The sequence below is a fragment of the Coffea arabica genome, chromosome 9c (genome assembly GCF_036785885.1).
Source record: "Coffea arabica cultivar ET-39 chromosome 9c, Coffea Arabica ET-39 HiFi, whole genome shotgun sequence".
Classification (NCBI taxonomy): domain Eukaryota; kingdom Viridiplantae; phylum Streptophyta; class Magnoliopsida; order Gentianales; family Rubiaceae; genus Coffea; species Coffea arabica.
This window is the reverse complement of record NC_092326.1, coordinates 40,880,522-40,905,502: the sequence shown is the minus strand read 5'-3', so window position 1 is coordinate 40,905,502 and position 24,981 is coordinate 40,880,522. Positions and strand designations below refer to the sequence as shown.

The 24,981-nt window shown below is 37.5% G+C and overlaps 3 protein-coding genes across 7 annotated transcripts; all 3 read left to right on the top strand.

Moving 5' to 3' along the window:
• Nucleotides 1-1,132: 1,132 nt before the first annotated feature.
• LOC113708024 (probable RNA-binding protein ARP1) lies at nucleotides 1,133-4,109 on the top strand. Of its 4 annotated transcripts, none has more exons than XM_027230453.2 (6): nucleotides 1,133-1,742; nucleotides 1,846-1,999; nucleotides 2,108-2,285; nucleotides 2,391-2,433; nucleotides 3,000-3,228; nucleotides 3,804-4,109. In XM_027230453.2, exons 1-6 carry the CDS (start codon nucleotides 1,533-1,535, stop codon nucleotides 3,845-3,847), a joined length of 858 nt encoding a protein of 285 aa, XP_027086254.1. In that variant the 5' UTR covers nucleotides 1,133-1,532; the 3' UTR covers nucleotides 3,848-4,109. The 4 variants fall into 4 exon arrangements, with proteins under 4 accessions (XP_027086254.1, XP_027086255.1, XP_027086256.1 ...); XM_027230454.2 differs by having other exon boundaries at nucleotides 1,142-1,742; nucleotides 2,123-2,285; XM_027230455.2 differs by having other exon boundaries at nucleotides 1,147-1,742; nucleotides 3,781-4,109.
• Nucleotides 4,110-7,858: 3,749 nt separating this feature from the next.
• On the top strand, nucleotides 7,859-13,665 carry LOC113708002 (uncharacterized). The gene is made up of 3 exons (XM_027230426.2): nucleotides 7,859-8,108; nucleotides 8,323-12,855; nucleotides 13,391-13,665. The coding sequence occupies exon 2, from the start codon at nucleotides 8,341-8,343 to the stop codon at nucleotides 12,823-12,825; it is 4,485 nt and encodes a 1,494-aa protein (XP_027086227.2). The 5' UTR covers nucleotides 7,859-8,108; nucleotides 8,323-8,340; the 3' UTR covers nucleotides 12,826-12,855; nucleotides 13,391-13,665.
• A 6,521-nt stretch (nucleotides 13,666-20,186) lies between these two features.
• Nucleotides 20,187-24,734, top strand: LOC113708874 (G-type lectin S-receptor-like serine/threonine-protein kinase At1g11300). Of its 2 annotated transcripts, none has more exons than XM_072064786.1 (8): nucleotides 20,187-21,591; nucleotides 21,874-21,981; nucleotides 22,082-22,272; nucleotides 22,365-22,575; nucleotides 22,729-22,966; nucleotides 23,102-23,252; nucleotides 23,357-23,738; nucleotides 24,560-24,734. In XM_072064786.1, the coding sequence occupies exons 1-7, from the start codon at nucleotides 20,301-20,303 to the stop codon at nucleotides 23,657-23,659; spliced, it is 2,493 nt and encodes an 830-aa protein (XP_071920887.1). In that variant the 5' UTR covers nucleotides 20,187-20,300; the 3' UTR covers nucleotides 23,660-23,738; nucleotides 24,560-24,734. The 2 variants fall into 2 exon arrangements, with proteins under 2 accessions (XP_071920887.1, XP_071920886.1); XM_072064785.1 differs by having other exon boundaries at nucleotides 23,357-23,763.
• Nucleotides 24,735-24,981: the final 247 nt, after the last annotated feature.

Here is a 24,981-nt window from a genome sequence, read left to right as displayed (position 1 = left end):
TTGAACAATTAACTCATTTGCTAGAAGTCTAAAACAAGTGACGTTCAACACGGGCCTCTGGAACTGAAAAGAATACGTTTCTAGTTTTGAAAAATAGGGAGCTCTTATCATCGTAACAGGGCAATAAACACTCAAGTATTAAGCTTTTTCTTTCTCCCAAGAGGAGGAGGAAAAAAGTAGTAATTAGTTTCCACAAGCCATGTGGGTTACTTTCCTATGCGTTTGGGTAACTTGACTTTGACTGGCGACTGAATTTGGTTGCAGAAGAAGGGGGCCGGCAGGCGTATTAATGGGTAAATGGTGGCCCCTCTTCCACCAGCGACAGCACGCAGCAACTCGAGGAAGGATATAATTGATACTTCTGCTGTTTCGCAGTCTCGTTTCTGAACATGACAAGTAGTTGGGTGAAAAATATGCAAATACTAGTCTATAATTGCACTTTTGTTTAACTGTGGTGAATTAGACATATTTATATCTCCTACACTTGGAAAAATTACAATGCAAACCGAATAGTTGGTATAATTGTAATACATTAGTACTCCTCCGTCTTATTGAAAGTGTCATATTTTTTTTTACTGTCCCAAAATATTTGTCACATTTGACATTTCTAACTATTTTATACTCTGAAATTTTCCTTATACTCTTCATTAATGATGCATAAAGACAACTATGATGGAATTACTTTCTACTCTTTACTCGGCACGTGATTAAGGGTAAAAAAGAAATAAAATTTTTTTTTTTGATGGAGTGTACCATGCATAAAAAGCACATATTTCCAAATATAACTAAATATATGGAAAAAAGGGAGTACATTTTTTTTTTGTTTCCGGACTTTTGATCACCAAAAATAGGAACTATTAACCATCCATCCATCCAGTGAGAAAAACAATTAAACCAATCAATGAGTGCAACATGGTACAATTTATACATGTTAAACAGAAGAAAGAAAATATAAAAAAAGAAAAAGACACGCAGACACATAGTAGCGGAAGCTAGGAAGGAGATGAAAAGGAGGGCAAGTTGTTGATGGCCTCAACCCGAAATCCATCTGTCTGCCCTTCTGTCCCTCTGCTTTCCTCCATTACTATATTCCAACATCATTCATATACACATTCTCGCATCACATTGATAGTTGTATATGTCGATGTACTACTACATGTATTTATGAGTGTATGACCACTCAACCCCAACATTTTACAATAATATAACACTAACAGACAGTAGTATATTCATCTACCCCACTTCCCTTAATCTCTCTCAATTCTCAGCGCTTAAGCCCTTTAAACTTCTTTATATATTCTTCCCTTCCCCCTTCTCAAATCCCCTCTTCACTCTTCTCCCACCATTTTTTTTTTTGCTTTCTCTTAACAGCTCTTTCAATTTCACAGTCTTGAAAAGCGTTTCATCTGCAACAAGACGTCAAGAAACTTAAGGGTACAGATACATATATCTATATATATATAGATTGTACTAGGAGATATTGGTTATTGAGATCAATTCTTCGGTTGTTTTGGATATTAATAAAAGAAACAATGACGATGATGATGAACAACAACAACAATGTAAGTAGTAATGGACAGCAAAACTTGGGTGACACAACGTTGACAAAAGTGTTCGTGGGAGGGTTAGCATGGGAGACTCCCAAAGAAGCCATGAGGGAGCATTTTGAGAAATACGGCGAGATCTTGGAGGCTGTCATCATCTCTGACAAAGTCACCGGCAGATCCAAGGGCTATGGCTTTGTAAGTACTAGCACTAAATTATGATCATGTGCAACAGTAGTACGGATAGTTGCAATTGGCAGGTCACGAATGCTTTATCAAATATACTACAAATTGTTTGTAGGTAACGTTTAAGGATGCAGAAGCGGCAAAGAAGGCTTGTGAGGATGCCACCCCAGTCATCAACGGCCGGCGTGCCAATTGTAATCTGGCTTCCCTCGGCGCAAAACGTGCAAGGCCTTCCTCTAATATGCCTCCTCCTCCTCCCCAACTCCAAGGTACTACTACTGCTACATCTATTCTGCTCCTGTCTTTTTAGGTCATGGGTTTTCTTTTTCTTTTTTTTTTTTTATAATGTTACTAGGATTATTTATTTTTGTCTAAAGTGAAAAAATATGAAGGTGGCAATGTTGTTGGAGTTGGACCAAGAGGAGGAAATACAGCTGCTGCAGCACCTGCAAATCACTTGCCATGGTATTATCCAGGTGGAGCACCACCGCCAGCTGCTGCTGTTCCGGCTGCAGCACCATTTCATCATCACCATCAAGCTGTTCCAATCTATGGGTATGTCCATGAGATGAGATCAGATGTCTTGCCCCATTTGGTGGTCCATTTCATACTTCCCACTTAGTTTACTAATTTACTTTTGTTTTTTATAACTTATTTCAGGTACTCTCCGACCTATATTGCCACAGACATGAGTTACAGCCATGTAAGTAGTCGAATCTCATAAAACCATGAGTATTGCTCTCACTATCTCTATCTCCCATAACTGTGTAATTAATTGGTTTGATGCAAAACTGTCAAGCCATTCAACTAGTCTACCTTCTATTCCAGATATCCAATTGGCAAAAGTAGGCAGGCACAAAATTGGACCACATTTGCCTGGTTATTATTGGGAGGCTTTAATTCACAAGGACACATTTACCAGTTTTGGATCGCGTTTCAAACCAGAAACTTTTGAGGAAATTGCATGATTTTGCAAACGCACCCGATTTCTTTACTTTTTGGTTGAAATGGAACTCTAAACCTTACCTGGAAAGAAAAAGAGAGGATTTGTGACTCAGTTACTATCTCTAATCCCTGGACAGATTGGGCTTTCTTAGTTTCTTTTACATAATTACCAATTCCAAAAGCTAGCCACTCATTGCACTAATGTCATTAGTATAGGTACAAAAACATCAGCAGCAATTAATGTATACTTAGGAAGTAAGAAGCAATTTTAGTATTATTGTGTGAGAGTTTGATTTGGTTTCTTCTGTCTCCGATGATGAACAGAAGCTAAGCTACACTGGGGGGTCCTACATGAACGGGCATTTCTCACAAGTGTACCCTGGTCAACCAATGGTGGGAACAAATGCATTGATGCCCATGTACCCTCTCTACCATTTCCATCAAACCCAGACAATGGGCCTTCCTGCTCACATGTACTCTCCGAGCACACCTCCCCCGATGGCTTCTGCTCCGGCCTTGATATCAAAGCCCACATCTATTTCTCCCAGCACAGGTACGCTGCTTGCTTGCTTTTGCTTCTCCATGCACTTTCTTCAAGAGAAGAAAATCTTCATGCCAAAAATTGTGCATTAAAAGTTTTTTTATATTCAGTACTGTTCAAGTTGGGATGTTCTGGTCTAGACCATTCCTTGGATATTTGATCTCTGCATCCTTCTAAAACGTATATATTTGGAGCCCATATGATAATAAACTGTCTAATCTTCTAATGCTAGTGTGGGTTATATATGGTTCCAACTTTTGTTTTAGTCCTAAATGATTAAGGAAAGAAGAATCATGTAACCTAGTTCAATAATTCTGATGATAGTAAAGAAACCTTTCACCACATGGTATGGTATGGTAGTTTTGTAGCTGTGACCTGAACATGAGCATGTGGATCTGAATGTGAGACCAGAATCTGATCAAACTTTTAACTTTACATGCTAATTATAATAGTAGTATTATCTGCCATAAGAAAATAAAACTCTTGCAACTTTGCTAGCTGTGTTATTCTTTTAGATGTCAGTGAAATGTGCAGTAAAATTGTAAGCTGATTATGGAGAGGCAGTTTGCTTGGCTGTGGAATAATAGGTACAGTTGGCAAAAGCACTGGAGCTCTAAAACAAAGTGGATAAAGAGCAGTTAGAGATGAAAATAACAGGAGGAGGAGAAGGTGGTGGCTGCTGGTCAGAACAACATTATTTGCAGTCTCTGAAGTGGCTCCTCTTTTCCATTTCATTTATTTTTTTTTTCTATCTTATAATTATTCTTAGGCATCTAATTGTATTCATTCATTCTCTCTTCCTCTAACAAGCATGATGTATCTCAACTTGAGCTGGAAGCAACTGCAAAAAAACAAGCATTAATTACTGTAACAAGGGTTATCCATTTCTCACATCTCATGATCGAGATGCTTTCATTGCTCAACCAAAACCTTGCTTGACTAAGTAAATGCCTACTCTCTTTTCTTTTTTTTTTTTTTTTTGGGTATTTGAATATATATGAGAACACCTAGTTTACATCTAACTTATCATGTAAATACATATAGTTATATTTTTTCCACCTATGTATTTAGACACTTTCCGATGCAAAAAAAATAAAGACTATATATGGACATTCGTTGAAGCACCTGAATTACACTTAATTTACCATGTCAATGCATACCTTCAAATTTATTGCTCTCCACTACCTATAAATACTTTCTTAAATTAGTTTCATTTTTTGTAGAAAAATTAACACTAGAATCTATCTATATGAACAAGTGTTCAAAAATAAATGTTCTTAACCAGTGTCCTCTAGGTACCTGCCACCCAAACATACATTTCAGGGGAAAACAATAATGTATTGAGATAGATGGTTTAAACAGATTTTGCATAGATTTTAAAAAAAGCATAAACTTTATTAGGTGCCAGCATGCACAGCTGATCATTAGAAAGAATATATTTGTTGTACTAGAACTAGAATAGAGTCACTTGCTCGGGCTTCAAAACTTGAAGATCTCTAGAAACCATGTGCCTAACACAATTGAATCTATGGGCCATTTTTCTTTTTTCTTTTTTATTTCCTCTGTATTATTGTAAATCAGAATATCAGGACAGCCATACAAGCCAGAGCTAATTAAGCAGTACTCTGAGTTTTTGTATAGAAAATGTTACTGAATCAGTGCTTTAAAAATTGAATTGTAGAAAAGATAAATGAATAGTAATGGAAACAGCAGCAGCCAAAATTCTTGATTCTTCAGGGTAAGAAGATCATACTTCACTACCTCTAACAATATTCACATTTCACAGTTTCTTTTCATCCAGACTGAATATTTTTGTCAAGTTAACATCCAGTCCAAATATAATTCCGGAGCCCAAAAAAATGTTCTAATGTATGTGATGGCCATCATATATTCTATTGTCTGAGGCTATTGTTTGGATTGCCATTTTTCTTTCAAAAATTATTACATTTTTCTAGTTACCTTTTTATCTCATATCCATTAAAATTGTTATGGTACATTTTTCTACAAAAATTTCAGAAAATAGCAATTCAGCCCTGGTGATGAATGGAGACCACATCCCATACAGGCTCTCAAATGAATGATTCAAATCTTCTCAGAGGACAAAACTCAACGGAAATATTTAGGATGAGGATCCAGACACTGTTCTGCTAGCTAAAATTCTTCATGCATTTGACAATGAAGGGCCCCTAGCAATGGTAGAATTGCTTCTGATTGTTCCGCCATTCAAGGAGCCAATGTATTCATTCATGTCTAGCCCAACACTTTCTAGGGCCTTACCCATGGGCTTTCACTTTCCGGATAAGTAGAAGGATGAGGATGAACGACAGCGAAAGCAATGTCGAGGGGTCAAGATTAGGCTATGGACTTGGGCCAATAGTTTGATGGGCTATCCTTCGCCAGAAGTGTTGGTCCCAAGCATTAAACGAAGACCGGTCCTACATGGCTTTCTGTAGTTATCTTGCAGAAAATAATCTCAATCGGAAGGTTTTGTTTCAGGCAGATCGAATAAATGGTTAGAACCTTTTTTTTTTTTTTTTTTGGGAGTTATATGCTTAGGGCTATTCTAGCTCATGAATTGTTGACAGAATTCCAACCCAATGGACATGCATTTTATAAATTGGGCAATACTAATTTTGAAATCGTTATCACAAAAAAAAAAAAAAAAAAATACGAATTGTATATTGCAAAGTACAATTCATTAAACACACCGTGCCAATTATTTATGAACAAAATTCGACCAACACTATGAGATCGACATCTTGTGATTAAGAGTGTCAAAATTTTTTTAAAAAATTGTATTAAACCACAAGTAGATCAATAAGTTCATTACACTTATGGCAGAAGTAGTTTAGTTGTGATTAAGTTTACATCAATCAAACAGATGGTGTTACACCTTGAAAAGTCCCATTTAAAGTTTCAAAACATATCAGAGATTTCTAAGAGTGACAGAAATCTTTCATACAGTTATAGATCAAATTCCTCCACCAAAAATTAAATATTTGAGCGGCAAAAAAAAATTTTTTTTTTTTTTTTTTGGTGTATTGAGAATCTAGGTATGCAACAGTTGCAATGTTGGTGTAATAGTTCACCATTGTGTTTACAAAAATTAAAAATCTGCGAGCCTTTCTAGAGTTGATTTTAAGCCTCCATTGGGATTCATTTAATGCAGATCATAAAGTATAAAGAGGTGTACGCCGTTACTCTACTTCTCAACTTAAATTGAGATGATAGTGCCAATTTATCATGGTAACATCAAAAGTGAAGTCCTCTGCATATTTTATGGTCTGCATGAACTACTACTACTACGAAGATGATGATGCTAATTCACATATTAATTAAGTGCTTCGGAACATAGCCCAAAAGCTCAAACATCCTTTGGTAGTTTATATATTTGTTCACGCTTAAATACATAATCCACTGTTCTTTCAAATCAGAATAACGATATTTCAACCTTTATCCATATATGAATTTTGATACATACAACAACCACTGAAGTCGGTACAATTAGGGCTGTAAACGAATCGAGCCGCTCACGAGCGGCTCGAGTCAAGCTCGATATTAATCGAGCTCGAGCCGGCTCGAGTCGAACTCGAGTTCGAACTCGAGTTCAGAATATTAAACTCGTTAGCTCGCGAGCCGGCTCGCGAGATTGAGTATATATATATATATATATATTTTTTATTTTTATTTTTATTTAATAATAAAATTATGTATATTATATATTTTTTTATTTTTTTATTTTCATAGTAAAATTACTTATATATCCTTACTATTTTATTATTTATTAAGAAAAAAATATTATTTTATTTATCTTTTAAAAAATAAAATAATTATTTTTTATTTTTTTTCGAGCTCGAACTCGAACTCGACTCGAATCTCGAAAATTGCTGGCTCGTCGAGCTCAAGTTTGGTAAATTTTAGTCGAGACTCGGCTCGATTAGCTCAAAACTCGACTCGACTCGGTTCGTTTGCAGCCCTAGGTACAGTGACTATAAAAATAGCTCAATTTGGAATAGAAAAGATGTGAGAAAGAATGAGAGGATAAAACCTTTTTTTTTTTTTTTTGACACATAGAACACTTGGTTAGTCAATCGTGTAATTAAAATGAAGTCCAAATATATACAAGGACACGAACAACAAGGTGACACAATAGTAGTGTTCTAAAGAATCATTAAATCTCTCGTATCTCCTGCTCCAATTAGCTATTTTTTTCCCAATAATCTGCTATCCTAAAGACGCCCGATAATTTTTCCCAATAATCTGCGCTAGGAGAACAAATTCTAAAGTTATTCACGAGCTGGATGGAAAAATGAATATTCATGAACCTTTTTAACTCGGGCGGATCCTCATGCCCATTTAGAGTGAGTATTTGATGTCTTAAACGAAGCCATGAAAAGTGAGAGTACAAACATGAGGTCATATTCACCCCACCAGAAACCACAGGGCAGTAAAATTTGGGAGACAAGAATCTGATGCATGCCTGTGTTGGAAAAGAAGCAGAGTAGAAAATGGCAAGTTAACACCTCAGTATCGGTGGAGAGAATTTCTGAAGGTCCCACCGCAATACCCTTTGGGTGTACCCAAATTCACGGTCCATACAGCTACTTGTCATTTTGTCAGTGGGGGAAGTTTCTAATACCTGAATAGCCAAGGCTCATCTCATATTTTCTTTCCTAAAATTTTAACCATACAGGACAAGAGAGCACCTGTTTTCGGCTTTTACTTTTACCTCTGCTGACCTCTTAACGGGGAAGTGTAACTATTATTTTGACACTTTTAGACTCTCCTCCTCGATACATCGGATTGTACCTTCAAGTTTTCTCTCTCTTCCCAAAAAAAAAACCCTCAAAAAATCTCAGCTTTCACCCTTCAGAAGACGACCCAAAAACAAGGTAACCATCTTTATTACCTTTATTTGATTCAGAGAATATGGGATTACTTCTTTTGACATGTATTTTGAGATTCTTGCAATTTTCCTTTTCTTTTCTGTTTTTTATGCATTTTGTGGTTAGATTCGAGTGGTTTTGTAAATAGGGTTTATGTTAAAGTTTCAGTTATTGTGTAAAGTTTGGCACTTTTCATGATAAAGTTGAAATCTTTTCTCAGATTTTGTTTCTGTCTTCTATGGATGAGCATGATGATGTGGGTTCAGTAGCTAGTGTTGCAGACTTTTCTACTGTGACTGTTACCATGCCTAGTCGTGATGGAACCCTGATGGGAAATATGGCTTGTGAGGGACAGGTAGATGAGCAATCTTATAACGGGGGAGATGGAGAGGAGATAATGATAGAGGTTGTGGGTTCTGATGTCCTTGTTGATGGTGTGAGCGGTCATGGTGATGGTTTGGGAAGAGTTATGGAGTCTTTTGCAAATGAAGTTGTGGTAGGGGGTGATATTGGGTCAAGAGAAGTTGGGGATTTGGGTGGCCAACTGTGGGATGATAGGACTCATACCGTGGTTGAAGGGTTTCAGGATTTTCCGCAGATGTTGGATGACACATCTGGGGAGGTTGTTGGTGAGGAGGAAGTTGAGGTGACTCCAGGTTTATCTGGTGAGCAAACAAATGTGGATGTTGCACAGAGGGTAGAGGCGAGTGCTACAGATGAGGGAGAGGGTGTGTTGGTTGAGGGGAAGGTGGTAGAGGAAGCAGAATTGGTTGATGGAGGTGATAAAGCAACGGGGGATATAGCACAAGACACTGGTGTTTTGGATGATGAGGTCTGGAATCCTGGAATCGATACTGTTGTTGCATCTTCATGTACAGAAGCAGATCGCGAGCAAGACAAAGTAGGTCAGAAGGAAGCTTCTAAAACGAATGAAGAAGGGGATACGGGTCGCAGTGATGAAGTTCTGGATGGTGGTGTAACTAGGAGCAGTTTACAGACTCTGGGGAAAGATCAGATTTCTGCGGTTGAGATGACAATTTCAGAGGCTTGTGATAAAGATACTTCGAGTCATGCAAGCGCTGAATTTAATAATGATCCAGCAGAAGATGTTCTTGGCAGGCATTTGGGGGTGGCTACTGCAGAAGAAAGCTTAGTTCCTGGCACTGCAGGTACACAGACTATTGCAAATGATCAAATTCTTCATTCTTCTGGAGAGGGTCAGGCAATAGAGGATGACAAGGTTGCTGACAACATTGCAAGTCAAGGTAATATGGGAGCAGAGACACTGCCTTTTTCTGAGCTGCCTAATGAAAATGTTGATGGTGGAGTTGCATCAGTCGTTAGCAGTGTCTCCTTAACGGACAGCTTAAATACTGTTGGAGAGGATACTTTCAGAGGCACAAAGGTTGGTGCAGGATCAAAGAGTGAGGCTGTTGCAGGAATGGAACCTGAGTGTTCTATTAGAAAAACCGAAAATGTTGAAGAGGGAGAAATTCCTGCTGGTGGGAATTTTCAGGACTCTGGTGTTGAGCCTGAAGCTCCACTTTCTGATGAAAAAAGTGAGAGCATAAGCCACACACAAGATGCTTTGAAGGAGGAAAAAGTACGTGGAAGTCATGGGGATGCTCACGCTGCACCAGAGCCATCAGTTGAGCAGTCTTTGGTTGTTGAAAGAGGAGAATGGATTGGAATGGACATTGACGAGGTACTGGATTTCAAAGATGAAGCACTTCTCATGGATGCTCCTGATGCAAGTTTATGTCCTGTACGAAATACTGAAGAACATTCTGAGAAACCAGTAATGACGCCTGACCCTGCAGACAGTGCTGCAAAGGCCACCAGCCTTGGAGACAACTCTCATTTGAAGGATATCAAGCCTAATTTAGATTTCAGAGGAGATGATGAAGTTGTGAAATCAGACTCGGAAATCTCCAAAGAGCATGGACAGGTGGCCACAGAATGTGCTGAAGTAATAAATAAAAAAAAAGGTGCAAACTTCAGTGAAGTTTCAGGTGGGAATGAACCTGTGCAAAAGAATGAGCAGTTAAACACATTGGATGTCATTGATGGGGATGAAAAGGAAGTTGCCTTGGAGTCAAGTTCAGTCTCATGTAGTGAACAAAATGGTAATGCTGTTCCCATGGAAGCCTCTGTTGAGTCTCAAGTGGCTGTGGAGGTTCCTGTATGTGATGCTATAGACAGGAGGCCTCTTTTAACAGAATTAGATGAAAACATTGAGAAAGAGGGTGTAAGCAAGGGTAAAGGCAGTTTTTTAAGCAGTGATACTAAAGAAGGTGCTAAAGTGGAAGTATCTAATGCTACTTTTCAAAGAATAGACTCAAATGCTGAGGTTACGACGTCCATTCAAGGTGATAAAACAGAGGTAGTTGCTCAAATAAGTGAAACACTCTCACATGAGGTGCAGGTTGATCAGACTAAAGATACATTAAATCAAGGAGCTTATGCTTCTCTCTCTAATGCTCAAGATTCTGATCGATCTGAAGGCGCAGGTGTTTCTGAATGTCTCCATGGCGAGGTTGATATTGGCAGTCATGAAACTTTTCAGCCAAATGGGGATCGAACCAATAGAACAGCAGAATCTGGTACAGTGTCTCAGTTGGTTGAAAGCAAAAGTGAATGCTGCGAGACCAATGGTAATGATGTAATGCAGATTGATATTCCTAATGCTCTGATGCAGGTTGATATTCCAGATACTAAGTCTTTAGAGGACCAGAAAGATATAGGAGTTGGAGAACATTACCAGCATGATGGACAGGTTGACCATAAAGAGCAAGATTTATCAAGTCCAGAAAATGCTTCTGAGGCGGACCCAACAGAAAGAATGGAAGAGAAAACAGAAAAGCTTCCAAGCTTGCTGAGTATACATCAAGCTGGATATTTTTCGCCACCACAGAATGAAAATGAATTCTCCATAACAGATTTAGTCTGGGGAAAAGTCAGAAGCCATCCTTGGTGGCCTGGACAAATATCTGATCCTGCTTATGCTTCGGAGAAGGCAGTCAAATATTACAAAAAGGACTGTTTTCTTGTAGCATATTTTGGAGACCGAACTTTTGCTTGGAATGATGCATCTCTACTAAAGCCCTTCCGGCCACATTTCTCTCAGATAGAGAAGCAAAGTAACTCAGAAGCATTTCAAAATGCTGTCAGCTGTGCTTTGGATGAGGTTAAAAGACGTGTTGAGCTAGGTCTAGCCTGCTCTTGTATACAAAGAGATGCATTTGAAAAGATTGAATATCAGATCGTTGAAAACACTGGGATCCGAGAGGAATCAAGCAGAAGAAAGGGTGTCGACAAAACTACTGGAGCAGACTCTTTTGAACCTGATAAACTTTTGCAGTATATGAGATCACTTGCAGAGTCACCATTCTGTTCAGTTGATAGACTAGAACTGGTGCTTGCTCAAGCTCAGCTCACTGCTTTTTGTCATTTCAAGGGATATCGTGAACCACCTGTCTTTGAGGGAAGGGATGCAACATTTGAAAGGGATGCAACGACTTTGGCATTGAATGATGCAGTTGATGAATCAGTCCCTGTTTCCAATGACGAGGAGCAACTACCATCTTCTCATAAGAGAAAACAGAATTTGAAAGATAGCGTGCATACTCGGAAGGAGAGAAGTTTGTCAGAGTTGATGAGTGACCGGGAATATTCTCCGGATAGTGAAGATTATTCAGATGGTAAAGCTCTGAGTAAATCCGGGAAGAAAAGGAAAGCAGTCGATTCTCTGAATGATGGATTAGATAGGAGAATAACTTTTTATGCTGCAAAAGTTTCTACGACATCTTCAAGTCCTAAGCCATCGTTTAAAGTTGGTGATTGTATTCGTAGAGTAGCCAGCCAACTGACTGGGTCTGCTCCAATTTTGAAAGGCCATAATGATCAAACTGGAACTGATGCTTCTCTGCTAGCAAACGAGGAATCCCAACAAGGACTTACAGTTGTTCCATCAGAAATTTCTTCTTTGGAGGAGATGCTAGCCCAACTTCAGTTGGCAGGTCGTGATCCAAAGAAAGGGTACAGTTTTTTGAGTAACATTATTATTTTCTTCTCAGGCTTTAGAAATTCAATTGTTAGGAAGCACACATCTGTTGGGAGACCTGGGGGTAGTAGAAAGAGAAAGGCTAATCATACAACTGGAGGATATACTGAAGAATTTGAATTTGATGATGTCAATGATTCTTATTGGACTGACAGAATTGTTCAAAATTACTCTGAGGAGCAATTACTACAGAATAATGAGAACGGTGAGACGGATTATCAGCTTGTGGTTTCTGAGCCTACTAGAGTCCATAAATCTGGCCGGAGGTCACAGTCTAGAAAGAGATATTCTACTGGAAATTATGAAATGTCAGCAGATGAACAACCAGAGGATGCTGATCGGAAAAAGTTTGAAGTATCACCAGCTGAACTTATATTAACCTTTTCCGAAGGAGATCGTCTCCCATCAGAGATAAATTTGAATAACATGTTCAGAAGGTTTGGGGCGCTGAAAGAATATGAGACTGAAGTTGATCGTGATTCTCATCGTGCCAGAGTAATTTTTAAAAGGGGTGCTGATGCAGAAGCTGCTTGTAGTAGTGCAGGAAGGATCAATATTTTTGGGTCAATGGTCGTCGGTTACCAGCTTAGCTACTCTTCATCAACCACTTCTAGCACTTTGCCCCTTCTTATGTTGCAAGGATCAGAAGATGCAACCTGATGTTACTTGCTTAGCTGAGGGGACTTACAGGTACTTAGATAGTTAATCTTCTTTTAGAATTGAGATTATTTTTCTGCTTTATTGCATTCAATGGAACTCTAGTGCAATTTGAAGGTGGATTCCTTTTTCTTTAAGAATTGATGACAGATAAGATTCAGGGTTCTCTCTTTTAACCATATTTGTGCTTGGAATGATGTTTCTATTCAGAGTCAAACAAGTTATGTATGTTCTGGATATTTCTAGCATCCCGAACTTAGCTGTCTAGAAAGGACCCTTTAGGGTCAACCAATTCATACGCTTGTGACCCTTTCAGATTGTTATGATGAAGAAAGTGTTATGAGTTTGCTGCAGAAATTAAATGAGTTATAGTTTAATAGTGGATCTCATAATGTTAAAATAGATAATGAACTTTTCTTTTCTCATGCCTGTATCCTGATTTCTGTGTTTATTGCTAGATAACATTTGTTATTGTACATTGTCACTTGCTTTGAACAGGAATTTTCATATGTACTTTCTATATCTGAACCTATTCTTTTTCTTGCTCCCCTTATCCTTTTCTATATAGTTGAGGGCCTACACAGAGTGCTGCTGCTTCAGCAACATGTTTACTGGATTAGGCTACTGAAGGAGGAGGTAACCAGATTAGTTCTTCTGGTTGTTGTCTAAAAATGTAAAATTTGTTCTAATTGCTGTATTTATGTATACTACATTAAGATGCATGGCCTGGTGCTGCCTTTTGGTTCTGAATCCAAGTGGTGTCTTGCTTTGCTTGCCACCTTCAGTATCTTTTCTGTGATTGACTTATAAATCATTCAGATTAATCTTTAGTTTTCCCTTTCACTGTTGTATGTAGTGTTTATACATTTTATTGGTGGATTGATGAAGGGGATTTTGCAGCCCTAGATGAGTCTAAAATCTGGTCAAGCTGTTCTTGGGTATAATTCAGATCGCAGGCATTTTGAGAATTTTATGCCACTCCCTAAAAGGATGCAAGCCTGTAATCCATTTTGCTCTTACTGTTCTTATCATTTATTGAAAAGATTCTTCAGTAGTTCCTCCTCTTCTGAACATGATTTACTTTATTTTCATTCATTTGTTTGTCCTTTTGTTTAGTTTTTGAGCAAGGGAAATCTTTAAAAGCTTCATGTGAATGGATCCTTTATGGAAGTGCTTTATTTTCTTAATCTTGGAGATACAATACAAAGTTGCACGTTAACAGACCAAATAAACAACTGAACTTTCAGAGCTATGATTACTGTTAAAGTGTCCTGCCTTCTGGAGAGCCATGCTGTGGAGGAGGATCTGAAGTATGAGATGCGCATATGTATGTCCACAACTTGGCTTCATTAACTCTTTAGGATATTGATTCATACATTTTCGGGTAAACAGGATGATGGTACTGAGACATCAGTTTATCAGCACAAATAAGATAGATTGCAGGTTACCAGATGCTTAGAGATTATTGCAGTTCTCACTCTAGAATCTGTTGACTCGGAGAAGTTTGCCAGAACCCTTTAGGATGTCTGTTGAATAAATTCCAGTGGATTACCAAGAGGATCTCTCTCTCTCTCTCTCTCTATTTTTTATTTTTTTTAAATTTTTTTTTTTTTTTTTTGTTAGGACACCATTTTTTGTATTCAGAATTCTTTATTCTTTAGGGTCCCGTTCTTCAGATACTCATCTGATATATCTCAATGGTTAAAGTCCACGAGAAACAGCACAAGTTTCTGACTAGATACTAACAAAGGGCAAGTGGATTGGTGATATATGCTTTTCCAGAAGGTCGTCCCTTCAATGACTTAGGCTAGACACTGACTCGATAGAGGTACCATAAAAGTGCAAGTGTGTGTTCCTGGGGTAGCAGAGAAGGGGGAATGTATCATCATGGGAGATGGTCAGGCGGAAGTGTTTCAGCGGTGGCCCTTTGAAGATTGATTATTGGTTGTTTTGGAGCTAGAAATCTTCTTGATATGGAACATGTGTTACTGGGGGAGTCAAGAGCAACATGTCATGAATTAGCAGAATCAGCACATTGTTTAATTTCCTTTTTCTCCTCTTTGACATTGCTTATGAAGATATGGCAGATCAAACTTGTTAGTTGACCAAATATCAGAAAATGACTACCCTTTTCCAGAGGGCAGTCAATACCCGGAATTGTCCTAGTCCCCTACAACTGTTACATGAAATCTTTATTGTATGGGTCGAAAATGAGATAAACTTGTAACCTCTTGTTTCATATGGTGACTTAGGAGGGGTCTTATATTTCAATTTGTTTCATCGTTTGAGGATTCTATCATTTACAGAAGCATGATGGGTTTTAGCAGCAGATGAGAATATAGGAAAGGAGGAATGCTGTAACAGGCATGGAAGGGAGATTAATGTTCTAGTTCTGCTAATTAGCAGTTATTAAAAATTATTCAAGAAATAATTAGCAGATGATAAAGATGTCAATTATGTAGTATGTTGGGTAAAAATTATTCCACATCGATTGTGAGTGGTGTGTGTGTGTGTACTACTTAAGGTCCTCAGTGTAGTCTGAAAGTCAGCATGCTTTTTGGGTTGGACCGTGGGTTTTCCTTAGGTAGTGTGTGTGTGTGTTATTTGCGGTTGTTGGTGGATAAAAATTATTTGAGAAATATATATATAAGTTATTGTAGCACCCTTCGTTTCTTGCGATGTATGTGAAATAAAAAAGACAATTATAGTTAAAAGTTAGCATTTAGAGAATCTCGAGAAATTTGTTGTCAAATAATTTAATATTTGTTGAAACAAAAAATTTTTTTTTTTCATGGACGCAGCAGGGATGGCCTCCTAAGCTCCATTACTAGGTGATGCGTCATCCACCATTTTGATTCCATGCTGAGGCCCACATGTATTGTTCACAACAGTCGAAAGGAAAAATTAAAGATTGTGGCTTGGTAACTAAGTAACGAGACTTCAGTATGTTACAGCAAAATGGCTTCAACTTACTGGGTTTATTTCAGCCCCACCATTGAGCTTGTAACAGATTTTGGTTACAATAGGAACTCTACCCAGTATGATAAATATATCCAATCTAGGACCTAATGTGTCAGGTAGAGATTATTCCATCCAATGCGGCGTGAAGGCCCAACGACACCTTACTCCAGTATTAGAGGCCCGCTAAAATAACTCATATTATAAGTTTGGATCCTTCTATTTTTCAAAAATTAGTTCTTCAAATATTATAAAAATTTATAAAAAATATTCTAAAAGGTACTATAAAAAGTAATCTAAATTTTTTTATGTTTAAAAAATATTTTAAAATATATTTTAAAAACTCTGCTACTCTTAAACATTTCAAAATATTTTTTTAAAAATATTTTAAAATATATTATAAAAACTCTGCTACAGTAAAATTTTTCAAAAACACCTCCAAAAACAGCTGATCCAAACATATATATAAGTGTAAGGGAAAGACTCATCAATCACGTAGGACTTGATATGTGAAGGGAGAGATTGTGGGATTTGTGCCATATCGGTCGTTGATAGAGTTTGGTGCTACTCTGTAAGTGCGAGAGAAAGGCTCTTCATCATACAATAATCACGTTAATGATCAGAGCCAGCCTTGTGACGAGAAAATTGTGAATTTATCTTACATTAATGATGGAAATTGTGGTGTGTTAGTCTATAATTGTCAAAAAAAAAAAAAAAAAAAAATCTCCTCGCTTGAGTTAGCTTTTGGGGTAAGAGGGCTCAATACTACCCAACAAAACCAATTAAAGATCCTTCAATCTTACCTTTTCAAACCACCCCCCCTCTGTTAAATTTGGGCATAGAGTAGAAAAAAAACAAAAAAAAAAAAAAAAAACCTTTTGCAAGACGAATCCTCATCCTCAAGAGTTGGGGCGGTGTCATTTGCAGCATGAATTGAAGACGACACTTATCCCACCAAGGCCCATGCTGAAACATCGTCGGCTTGGACAGAATTCACCTACCTACTTACCAAAGCAAAAAAGACAAAAAACCAGTCGAAATGAAACACTATCAAATCCTTTATTTGCATTAAAGGAGCACAGGGAAAAGATATTTATTCTGTTGTTCAGTGCAATTCGTTCTCTAAAGATAAAGATTGAGATGATCTGCATTATTGAATGAAAAATCAATTCAAGCCCCACAGGACAGCTTAAATTTTTGAATTATTATCGTTCTTGAAAGGCGAACAGGTGCATTAATTTTGATGAGAGTAAACGTCCCCTGACAACCACGGTATCTTCCAAGAAATTGGAATTGAAAGATGTATGGATTGGAGGAACATTAATGACAAGATTATAATCCAATATCTCTGTATCATACAACATTCTTTGTAGTATCCCACCCAATCACTGGGAGCAGGGTTGATGGTTTTTGCAATAGATAGAAACCATCTGATTTTACATACACCAGTGCCAGTGCCAGTGCCAGTGCCACCACAATGGTCGCTTGATCTATGGCCATCAAAAACTGGAAAACCAAAAATGACCAAAGAAAAACTTCTCATTCTAAACGTCCAGTGAAAACCTTCCCCCGCTTTCAATTCAAGTAGTGATACTTAAGATCATCATCTCCAGAAAAGGCATGAAGCCACAGGAGATGTTTGTTGTCAGGAAGACCAATGCGAATGTAAGCATGGTATCTTCCCCCCCCCCCCCCCCCCCCCCCCCCCCCCCCGGAGGAAACATTTACTGCTTCAACATGATAGCACAAGTAAGGCACAAAAGAAATCTAGTTGGTACGAGCCTCGTACTGCTTTTTGAGAGGAGATAATAATAATAAAATGTTCTACAACACCTTTCATCTTGGATTGGATCCCTCATGCATAAAATCAAAGATTTTCGGCTGTCATTAATGACATTATTGACTTTCAAAGCTAAACCAAACCAAAAAATCTCCAAGGGAAGTTTCATTTATCATGTTCTTTGTCTCATCCAATACAAGTCCATGAGTAGGTCCGTAGGACTCAAGCGACACAAATTCTGTTGTGTACTACTCCTTCAACGCTCTCTCTCTCCCCACATTTTATCCCGCCTTTTTTTTTTTTTTTTTTTAAATTTAAATTTACCCCTCCAAACCTTCCTAGTTCCTACCTCCAATTATTAGATTCAAGATTCGAACCAACACTAAACCTGACAATAGTAGGAAGGATTCTAAGAGTCCTCTCTTTTTTTTTTTTTTTCTCGAAACGATAGGATATTTTCATTGCTTTAATGAGAAAGAGTACATATACGAGCAACGGCTCGAGAAAAGCTATACAAAACATGTTCTAAGAACACTGAGTAAACAGTCTTTCCTCATCAACAATAACGCCTAAGGCATCAACACTGAGGAACGTGTTCTAAGAGTCCTCTCATGCATCAATAATTCTCTTTTTGAATTTTTCCTTTCTCATATTTTTCAGGTAAGCCAAATGAGGGAGTGTGGATCAGGAGCTGAGATTTGCAAATGATAATCGGATATATATTAAGCTCTAATAGTTACATTTTTTTTTTGTTAGAAAGCTCTAATATTTAATTCTTTTTTTTTTTGTTTAGAAAATTCATATATTGAGCTCTAGTATGTGTTTGACCCTATTACAGTGCTACTAAGTGTTATCATACTAATTTTTTAAGGGGTATACAAATCAAAAGTTGATAAAAATCAAAAAGAAAAATATATAAAATATCCATCAGATTCCTCGATCCACGAACACTTAACTTCGTGATAATCTTCTTTTTTTTTTTCTGAGTATCGTGATAATCTTCAAAGTTTAACAATCAATTTTTTGCATATAGTTTAACAAAATTTTTCCTATTTCTTGGTTCATCAGTTACTTATATGTCATCATATGAGTTATTTTTGTTGTTCAAAATTAGCTATTGCATTGCTTTTTTTCAGAAAAAAAAATTGATTTAAGGAACACGTGATTGCACATGATTAATTCCGTTAGTAATTGAGAAAACCTGTCAATGGCCCTAAATCTACTTCAAATCGCAAATATTCGGGACCAAAAATTTCTTTTTTTTTTTTTTTTTGTTTTGGCTGAAACTTCAATGTGTCAATTCAAGAGCTTATTTTGGGTGAGAAAATTTGCTTATTTCAAAGACAGCACATGCATCCAGTGCATGATAACTGCCAAGACAAGGTGAACCAGTCTTTGAAAGAACTAAAAGCACTTTGATTTGCTTAATTAATTTTAATGACGCAGCATGTTGGGCAGCAACTTTAATAATAGAATGGCATGTTGAGCTTGTCTTGTCAGTGGTAATAAAAGTAGGGCAAATTACATTTTAACCCGCTGTGGTTTAGTGCTTTTTTATATAACCCCTATGGTTTCAAAAACTACACATTACCCCTTCATGATTTGGATTAAAATGTCAAAGTGACGACAATGATCATTCGTAACGGAACTTCTAAAAATATCGAAATTACCCTTATAAATACATAACACACTGACCCCCGTATGATTTTTATATTTTACCATATAACCCATTTATAGTTTTCAAAATATACACATAACCCCCCTTGGTCAATAAATAAATTTCAATTATACATAAGGGTATTTTTGACATTTTAGGTGACTCCGTTACGAATGATAATTTCCATCACTTTGACACTTTAATCAAAACCATGAAGGAGTTATGTATAGCTTTTGAAACTATAGAGGGTCATGTAAAAAAAAAAAAAAAACTAAATCGGAGGGGGGGTAAAGTGGAATTTGCCCATAAAAGTATGCCCTTCCTGTGATTTAGCACTATAATAAGCTTACAATTGTAATAGAATAGTTTCAGTGGTTAAAGTTTGATGATATACGAGCCGTGTGGATTAATCTTCGGTAGATCAAAAGCAAAGCAAGGAAAAGATATAGTGGTAGCCAGCAGGGCAGCAACCAAATAAAGAAAAAGAATGAGAAGAGAATAAAATACTAGAAGGAACATCTGATCTTCGTATTTATTTATTATTTGAGCTAGAATTCAGTGGGAGTGCGTGCAAATTGTTTGAGCCATGTTTTCAATATTTTTTTCCTGATTTTTCTATAACTTTTTTTTTTTAAATAGTCGTTCCAAGGGAGATCATATTGAGCAAGCTGATAAATGATGCAAAAAAATAAAATAAAATATTCAAACTGTGTTTAGTCATTCTTGATGTGCTAAGCAAGGACAATTGATATCACAAGTTACTGATCTAGCAGACCTTAAGGTCAACAGACCACCAGTAACTCAAGTACTAGTCACGTAGCCATCCAGGTGGACCAGGACAGAAACGTCAAAGGCAGGAAAAAAACACGAGGTCTAATAACACGAGGTCCAAGAAGTTGAAAGAAAAAAATAATTGGATTAGCCATTTAATTCAAGGCTCATCGCAGAGATACAGGCAGCCACAATTTTGGACTCCCTATTTCTCCTACTTTCTTACCCCTTTCAGGGAGTTAATGAATTTGACATATCCAACATTAACACAATTCCTCCAGGACTGCTGTACCTTCCTCTGGCCTAACTCTGATGGCAGCACTGACAAGAAAAAGAAACAATGAATCTCCAGTCTCAATGAGGGAATCTTTTGTTCTGGTACTTGCTTGCTGTTTAACAGTTTGTACTGCCATAGACACCATTACTATCGGTAGGCCTGTCCAAGACAATGAAACTATAGTATCCTCCGGGCAAACCTTCAAGTTGGGCTTTTTTAGTCCTGCAAACACTACTAATCGCTATGTTGGAATCATGTACAATATTCCTGGAACAACTGTTATATGGGTGGCTAACAGGGACAAACCTGTTAAGGATTCTACCGGAATTCTGACAATTGCAGGAGATGGTAACCTTGTAATCTTGAATGGGGAGAGGGAGACCATATGGTCTTCTAATGTTTCAAAGTCTGTGGCAAGCTCAAGTGCTAAACTTTGGGATACTGGGAACTTAGTCTTGACAGACAACTCAGATGGAAGTACGATGTGGCAGAGTTTCCAGATTCCTACTGATTCTTTGGTGCCAACGATGAGATTAAGTGCGGGTGCAAAAGAGAAGCTCCAGCTAACTTCCTGGAGAAGCCCTTCTGATCCTTCCATTGGAGATTTCTCTGCAGGCTTTAACCTTTTCCGACCGCAGCAGTTCTTTGTTTGGGAGAGTAATGTACCTCGCTGGCGCAGTGGTCCATGGAATGGTAATACGTTCATCGGAATACCTGGCATGAGTTCCGCTTATCAGAGTCGATTAGATCGGGCGGAGGACAATTCAGGATCTACTTATTTTACCTACAACTCTGTAAATAATCCGGATCTGTTCTACTACGCATTGAATTCCTCAGGGCTTTTACAGGCAAAGGTCTCATTTGGTAAAGGAGATTGGAATGTAACGTGGTCAAGTCTAGAAAGCCAATGTGATATTTATGGCAAATGTGGACCTTTTGGAAGCTGCAATCGTCTACAGTCACCAATGTGTACGTGTTTGCGAGGTTTTAAGCCAAGAGATGAAGAGGAATGGAACAGAGGAAATTGGAGTGGTGGATGCATAAGAAAGGAATTGTTGAAATGTGAGAGAAATCAATCTTCCAGTACAGATGCCAAAGAAGATGGATTTGTGAGACTCCCAAACATGAAAGTTCCAGATTTCCTTGTGCTGGTAGTATTCTCAGAAGAAGCGTGTGGTGGTTCTTGCTTGAAAAATTGCTCTTGCACAGCTTATGCATATTACAAAGGGATAGGATGTATGCACTGGAGTGGCAACCTAATCGATGTGCAGCACTTCTCCTATGATGGGGCAGACTTGTATGTACGCGTACCTTATTCTGAACTTGGTAAGATATATCTTCCATACTCTTGTTATAGTTAGGTGTTTCACTTATCAATTGCTTATACTTGTCTAAGGATTTGTGCCCAGTTTTTTTTTTTTTTTAATTTGCAATCAATCCGAAAGTCCAAAACTGATAATTTTCACATTTTTTTGGATCTATTTGAAGTTATGATGAAATTTGGTTGTGTTTCTACCAGAAAGGTATCAAAATGACCAAAATGAGGGCATATTACATAATTCCTTGTATGAAAATTCTGAGATTATGCTTTCAACACTTGAAATACAGATAAAAAGAAGGATACGAAAGCAGTCACTGCAGTCATAGTGGTTGCAGCATCTTTATTTATTGCCGTCTCTCTTTATTTTTGTTGGAAATGGTGGACTAAGCACAAAGGTGAGATTACTTACTTTAATATGCTCAACCCGTGCTTAATTAATTTCTCGTGTGTTGTGATTTATATTCATGCATTCACCTACCACCTGCTCATAAACAGGTAAAGACCAAGATGATCAGGTGTCTTTGTTTGAACCTGCGTATAATGTGGAAAACATGGTCAGCAAAACTGGGGACCGAGCCAAGTTAGAAGAGCTACCTCTGTATGCTTATGAAACACTAGCTAAAGCAACAGATAACTTTGAACAATGCAATGAGCTGGGCAAAGGTGGTTTTGGTCAAGTCTACAAGGTAATGTAAGCTCCTCATGGTATTCCACGCTGCTTCAAGAACTAAATGAGTTGTTTGCTAGGATTGGAACTTAATTATCATTGCATCTGCAGGGAAAGCTGTTAGATGGCCAGGAAATTGCAGTGAAAAGGCTTTCCAACACTTCTGGCCAAGGCATTGAGGAGTTTATGAATGAAGTTGTGGTCATTTCTAAACTCCAGCACCGGAACCTTGTTAGACTCCTTGGCTGCTGTGCTGAAAGAGAAGAGAAAATGCTAGTCTATGAATACATGGCAAACAAAAGCCTGGACTTCCATCTATTTGGTTTGTTGATGAACATCGCAGCACTTTTTTTTTTTTTTTTTCTTCAGTTCCAAAAAACCAGGTTTTTCGACTAGCAGCACTATACGGCACAGCAAATTTTCCGTAATACCTTATACTGAGTCATTTTGATCTACGTCATTATTGCTCTATCAGATTCTGATAAGCCAAGTGTACTCGATTGGAAAAAACGCGTCACCATCGTTGATGGGATTGGCAGAGGCCTCCTTTACCTTCACAGAGATTCAAGATTAAAAATCATTCACAGAGATCTAAAGGCAAGCAATATTCTCTTAGATGAAGAACTGAGACCCAAGATATCAGATTTTGGCTTGGCAAGAATTTTTGGAGGCAATGAAGATCAAGCCAATACAAGGAGGGTTGTGGGTACATAGTGAGTACAGTTCGCTCTCTTGTTTAATTCAATCAGTTCATAATAAATCTAAACTGTTTTTCTTCCCCTTGTAGTCCTCATAACTCAAACTACTTTTTTACTCTTTTTGCCTATATATATGGTGATGAACGTAAGTGGCTACATTGCCCCGGAATATGCAATGGAAGGCATGTTTTCAGAAAAGTCAGATGTCTACAGCTTTGGGGTGCTGCTATTAGAGATTGTGACAGGAAGGAGAAATAGTAACTTCTATTATCACGAGAATGAGCTGAGTCTACTTGGATATGTAAGATAATATCTTCGACTATGAAGAGTATCATAAGGGCAAAGTTCCTTATCTCATTCTTGCATAAAGCAAATTAAATTCACAGTTTCATTTTGCTTCCTCAGGCCTGGAAATTGTGGAATGAAAAAGAAGCAGTTAAACTGATAGATGCAGCTATGTTTGTCCCGGGTATCGAAAAAGAGGTCTTGAGATACGTCCATGCAGGGCTATTGTGCGTGCAAGAATTTGCAAAAGATAGGCCAGATATCTCTGCTGTTCTATCCATGCTTAACAGTGAAATTTCAAATCTCCCTCTTCCCAAATTACCGGCTTATACAAGAAGATTAGGATCTTCAGAAAGTGATTCTTCTTCGCAAAGGGTTGATTCTATTAACAATGTCACTGTAACGATTGTTGAAGGCCGATAACAGAATCCACTTCACAGTATGCAGTACTAGTAATGCATTCACCAAGACGGATGTAGCACAACATCAGTTTGCTTTGGAGGTATCAGCATATAATCAACTGCTTGGTATGTTTATGCATCTCAGTCTGACCATATATTTGACAGCTTACTGGGTATAAAGTATATAAATAACTGTTTACTTGCTATCATGGACAGTTTTAGCAATAGTCTCTGCTTTGAATACTTTCTTCTAGTCTCCGTTTCTTAGGCTGACTTTATGCATCTCAAATTATTTTCTCAGAGATAAGAGCAGATTTCAACGCACAATTTGGATTATTTGCAGAAAACCATTAGTTTCTGGATGACGTATTTGGATGTCTATGCCTTACCCATGGTTCTAGATTGGATTTTTAGTACTTTTCCTAGTCGACAGATAACTCAATTTTAGGAAATTTTTATGTTCATATTTCTTTATCTATATACGAATTTTCTTGCATGACTTTTGACCATGTATCACTTAGAACCACTAAGCTTGAATATGGAATCCAATAATGCTAATTACTTGAGAGTTCACCTTTACTTATTTGCTTTGTTTGAAAGAATCTAAAGTGTTACTGGCTTGTGGGTATTTCAATTCGTTGATGTACAGAAGACTGGTAAAATAACATTAAACAAGTAACCACTTTTAAATTTGATTGTCTATTTATCAACGTCCTATTTTCCTTTGATACACATAAATGGAGTCTGAAAAATACTAGTAGCACTAAGATCGTAAGCTTAAACTGATTGACCATGTTGTAAATTGAAGATCATCTTGGTGCTATGGTCAAACTGATTACTCACTTTAGGGATCATTGGTTTTTGTTATGGAAAGTTCATGTTCGGGATGTAATTCCTTTTCTAAATGTGTTTCATTTTGCAGGTTAGGATATCATTTCTTGGCTCTTAGAACGTTTTCTTATCACTCGAGCCATTCTCTATGAAGTTGAGTTGGTGCTACCTATTTGTATTTGTGGTATTGTAATTTTGATGAATATTAGTGTGTACTGCGAGACTCGATTAGTATGTTAACTAATGGAAGGTTTCATTCATTAATACTCGAAGGAGTAGCTAGTTAATTTGCTATAAATGAATTTATGTCTTTTTCTTATTTCTTGATGGGCATCAACTAAAGAGGCTTGTGAATGGATTTCTTTTAAGTTTTGGCCTTCCAAAAAAAAAAGAAAAGAAATAAAAATAGAAAGAAAAGAGAAAAAAGAAAAAAGAAGATGTTTTTGTGACTCGCAAGTCCGCTAGTCACAAGGCTACTGGGGTCTAATTTAACTAGTGGGTCCCAATAGACAA

Bases quoted from the DNA above. Each gene is read 5' to 3' on its own strand.
- LOC113708024 (XM_027230453.2), top strand. From the start codon at position 1,533: ATGACGATGATGATGAACAACAACAACAATGTAAGTAGTAATGGACAG. The intron at 2,434-2,999 runs GTAAGTAGTCGA...GATGATGAACAG, and splicing joins CAGACATGAGTTACAGCCAT to AAGCTAAGCTACACTGGGGG. The intron at 3,229-3,803 runs GTACGCTGCTTG...GTGGAATAATAG, and splicing joins ATCTATTTCTCCCAGCACAG to GTACAGTTGGCAAAAGCACT.
- LOC113708002 (XM_027230426.2), top strand. From the start codon at position 8,341: ATGGATGAGCATGATGATGTGGGTTCAGTAGCTAGTGTTGCAGACTTT.
- LOC113708874 (XM_072064786.1), top strand. From the start codon at position 20,301: ATGGCAGCACTGACAAGAAAAAGAAACAATGAATCTCCAGTCTCAATG. The intron at 22,576-22,728 runs GTTTGTTGATGA...TTGCTCTATCAG, and splicing joins CCTGGACTTCCATCTATTTG to ATTCTGATAAGCCAAGTGTA. The intron at 23,253-23,356 runs GTAAGATAATAT...TTGCTTCCTCAG, and splicing joins AGCTGAGTCTACTTGGATAT to GCCTGGAAATTGTGGAATGA.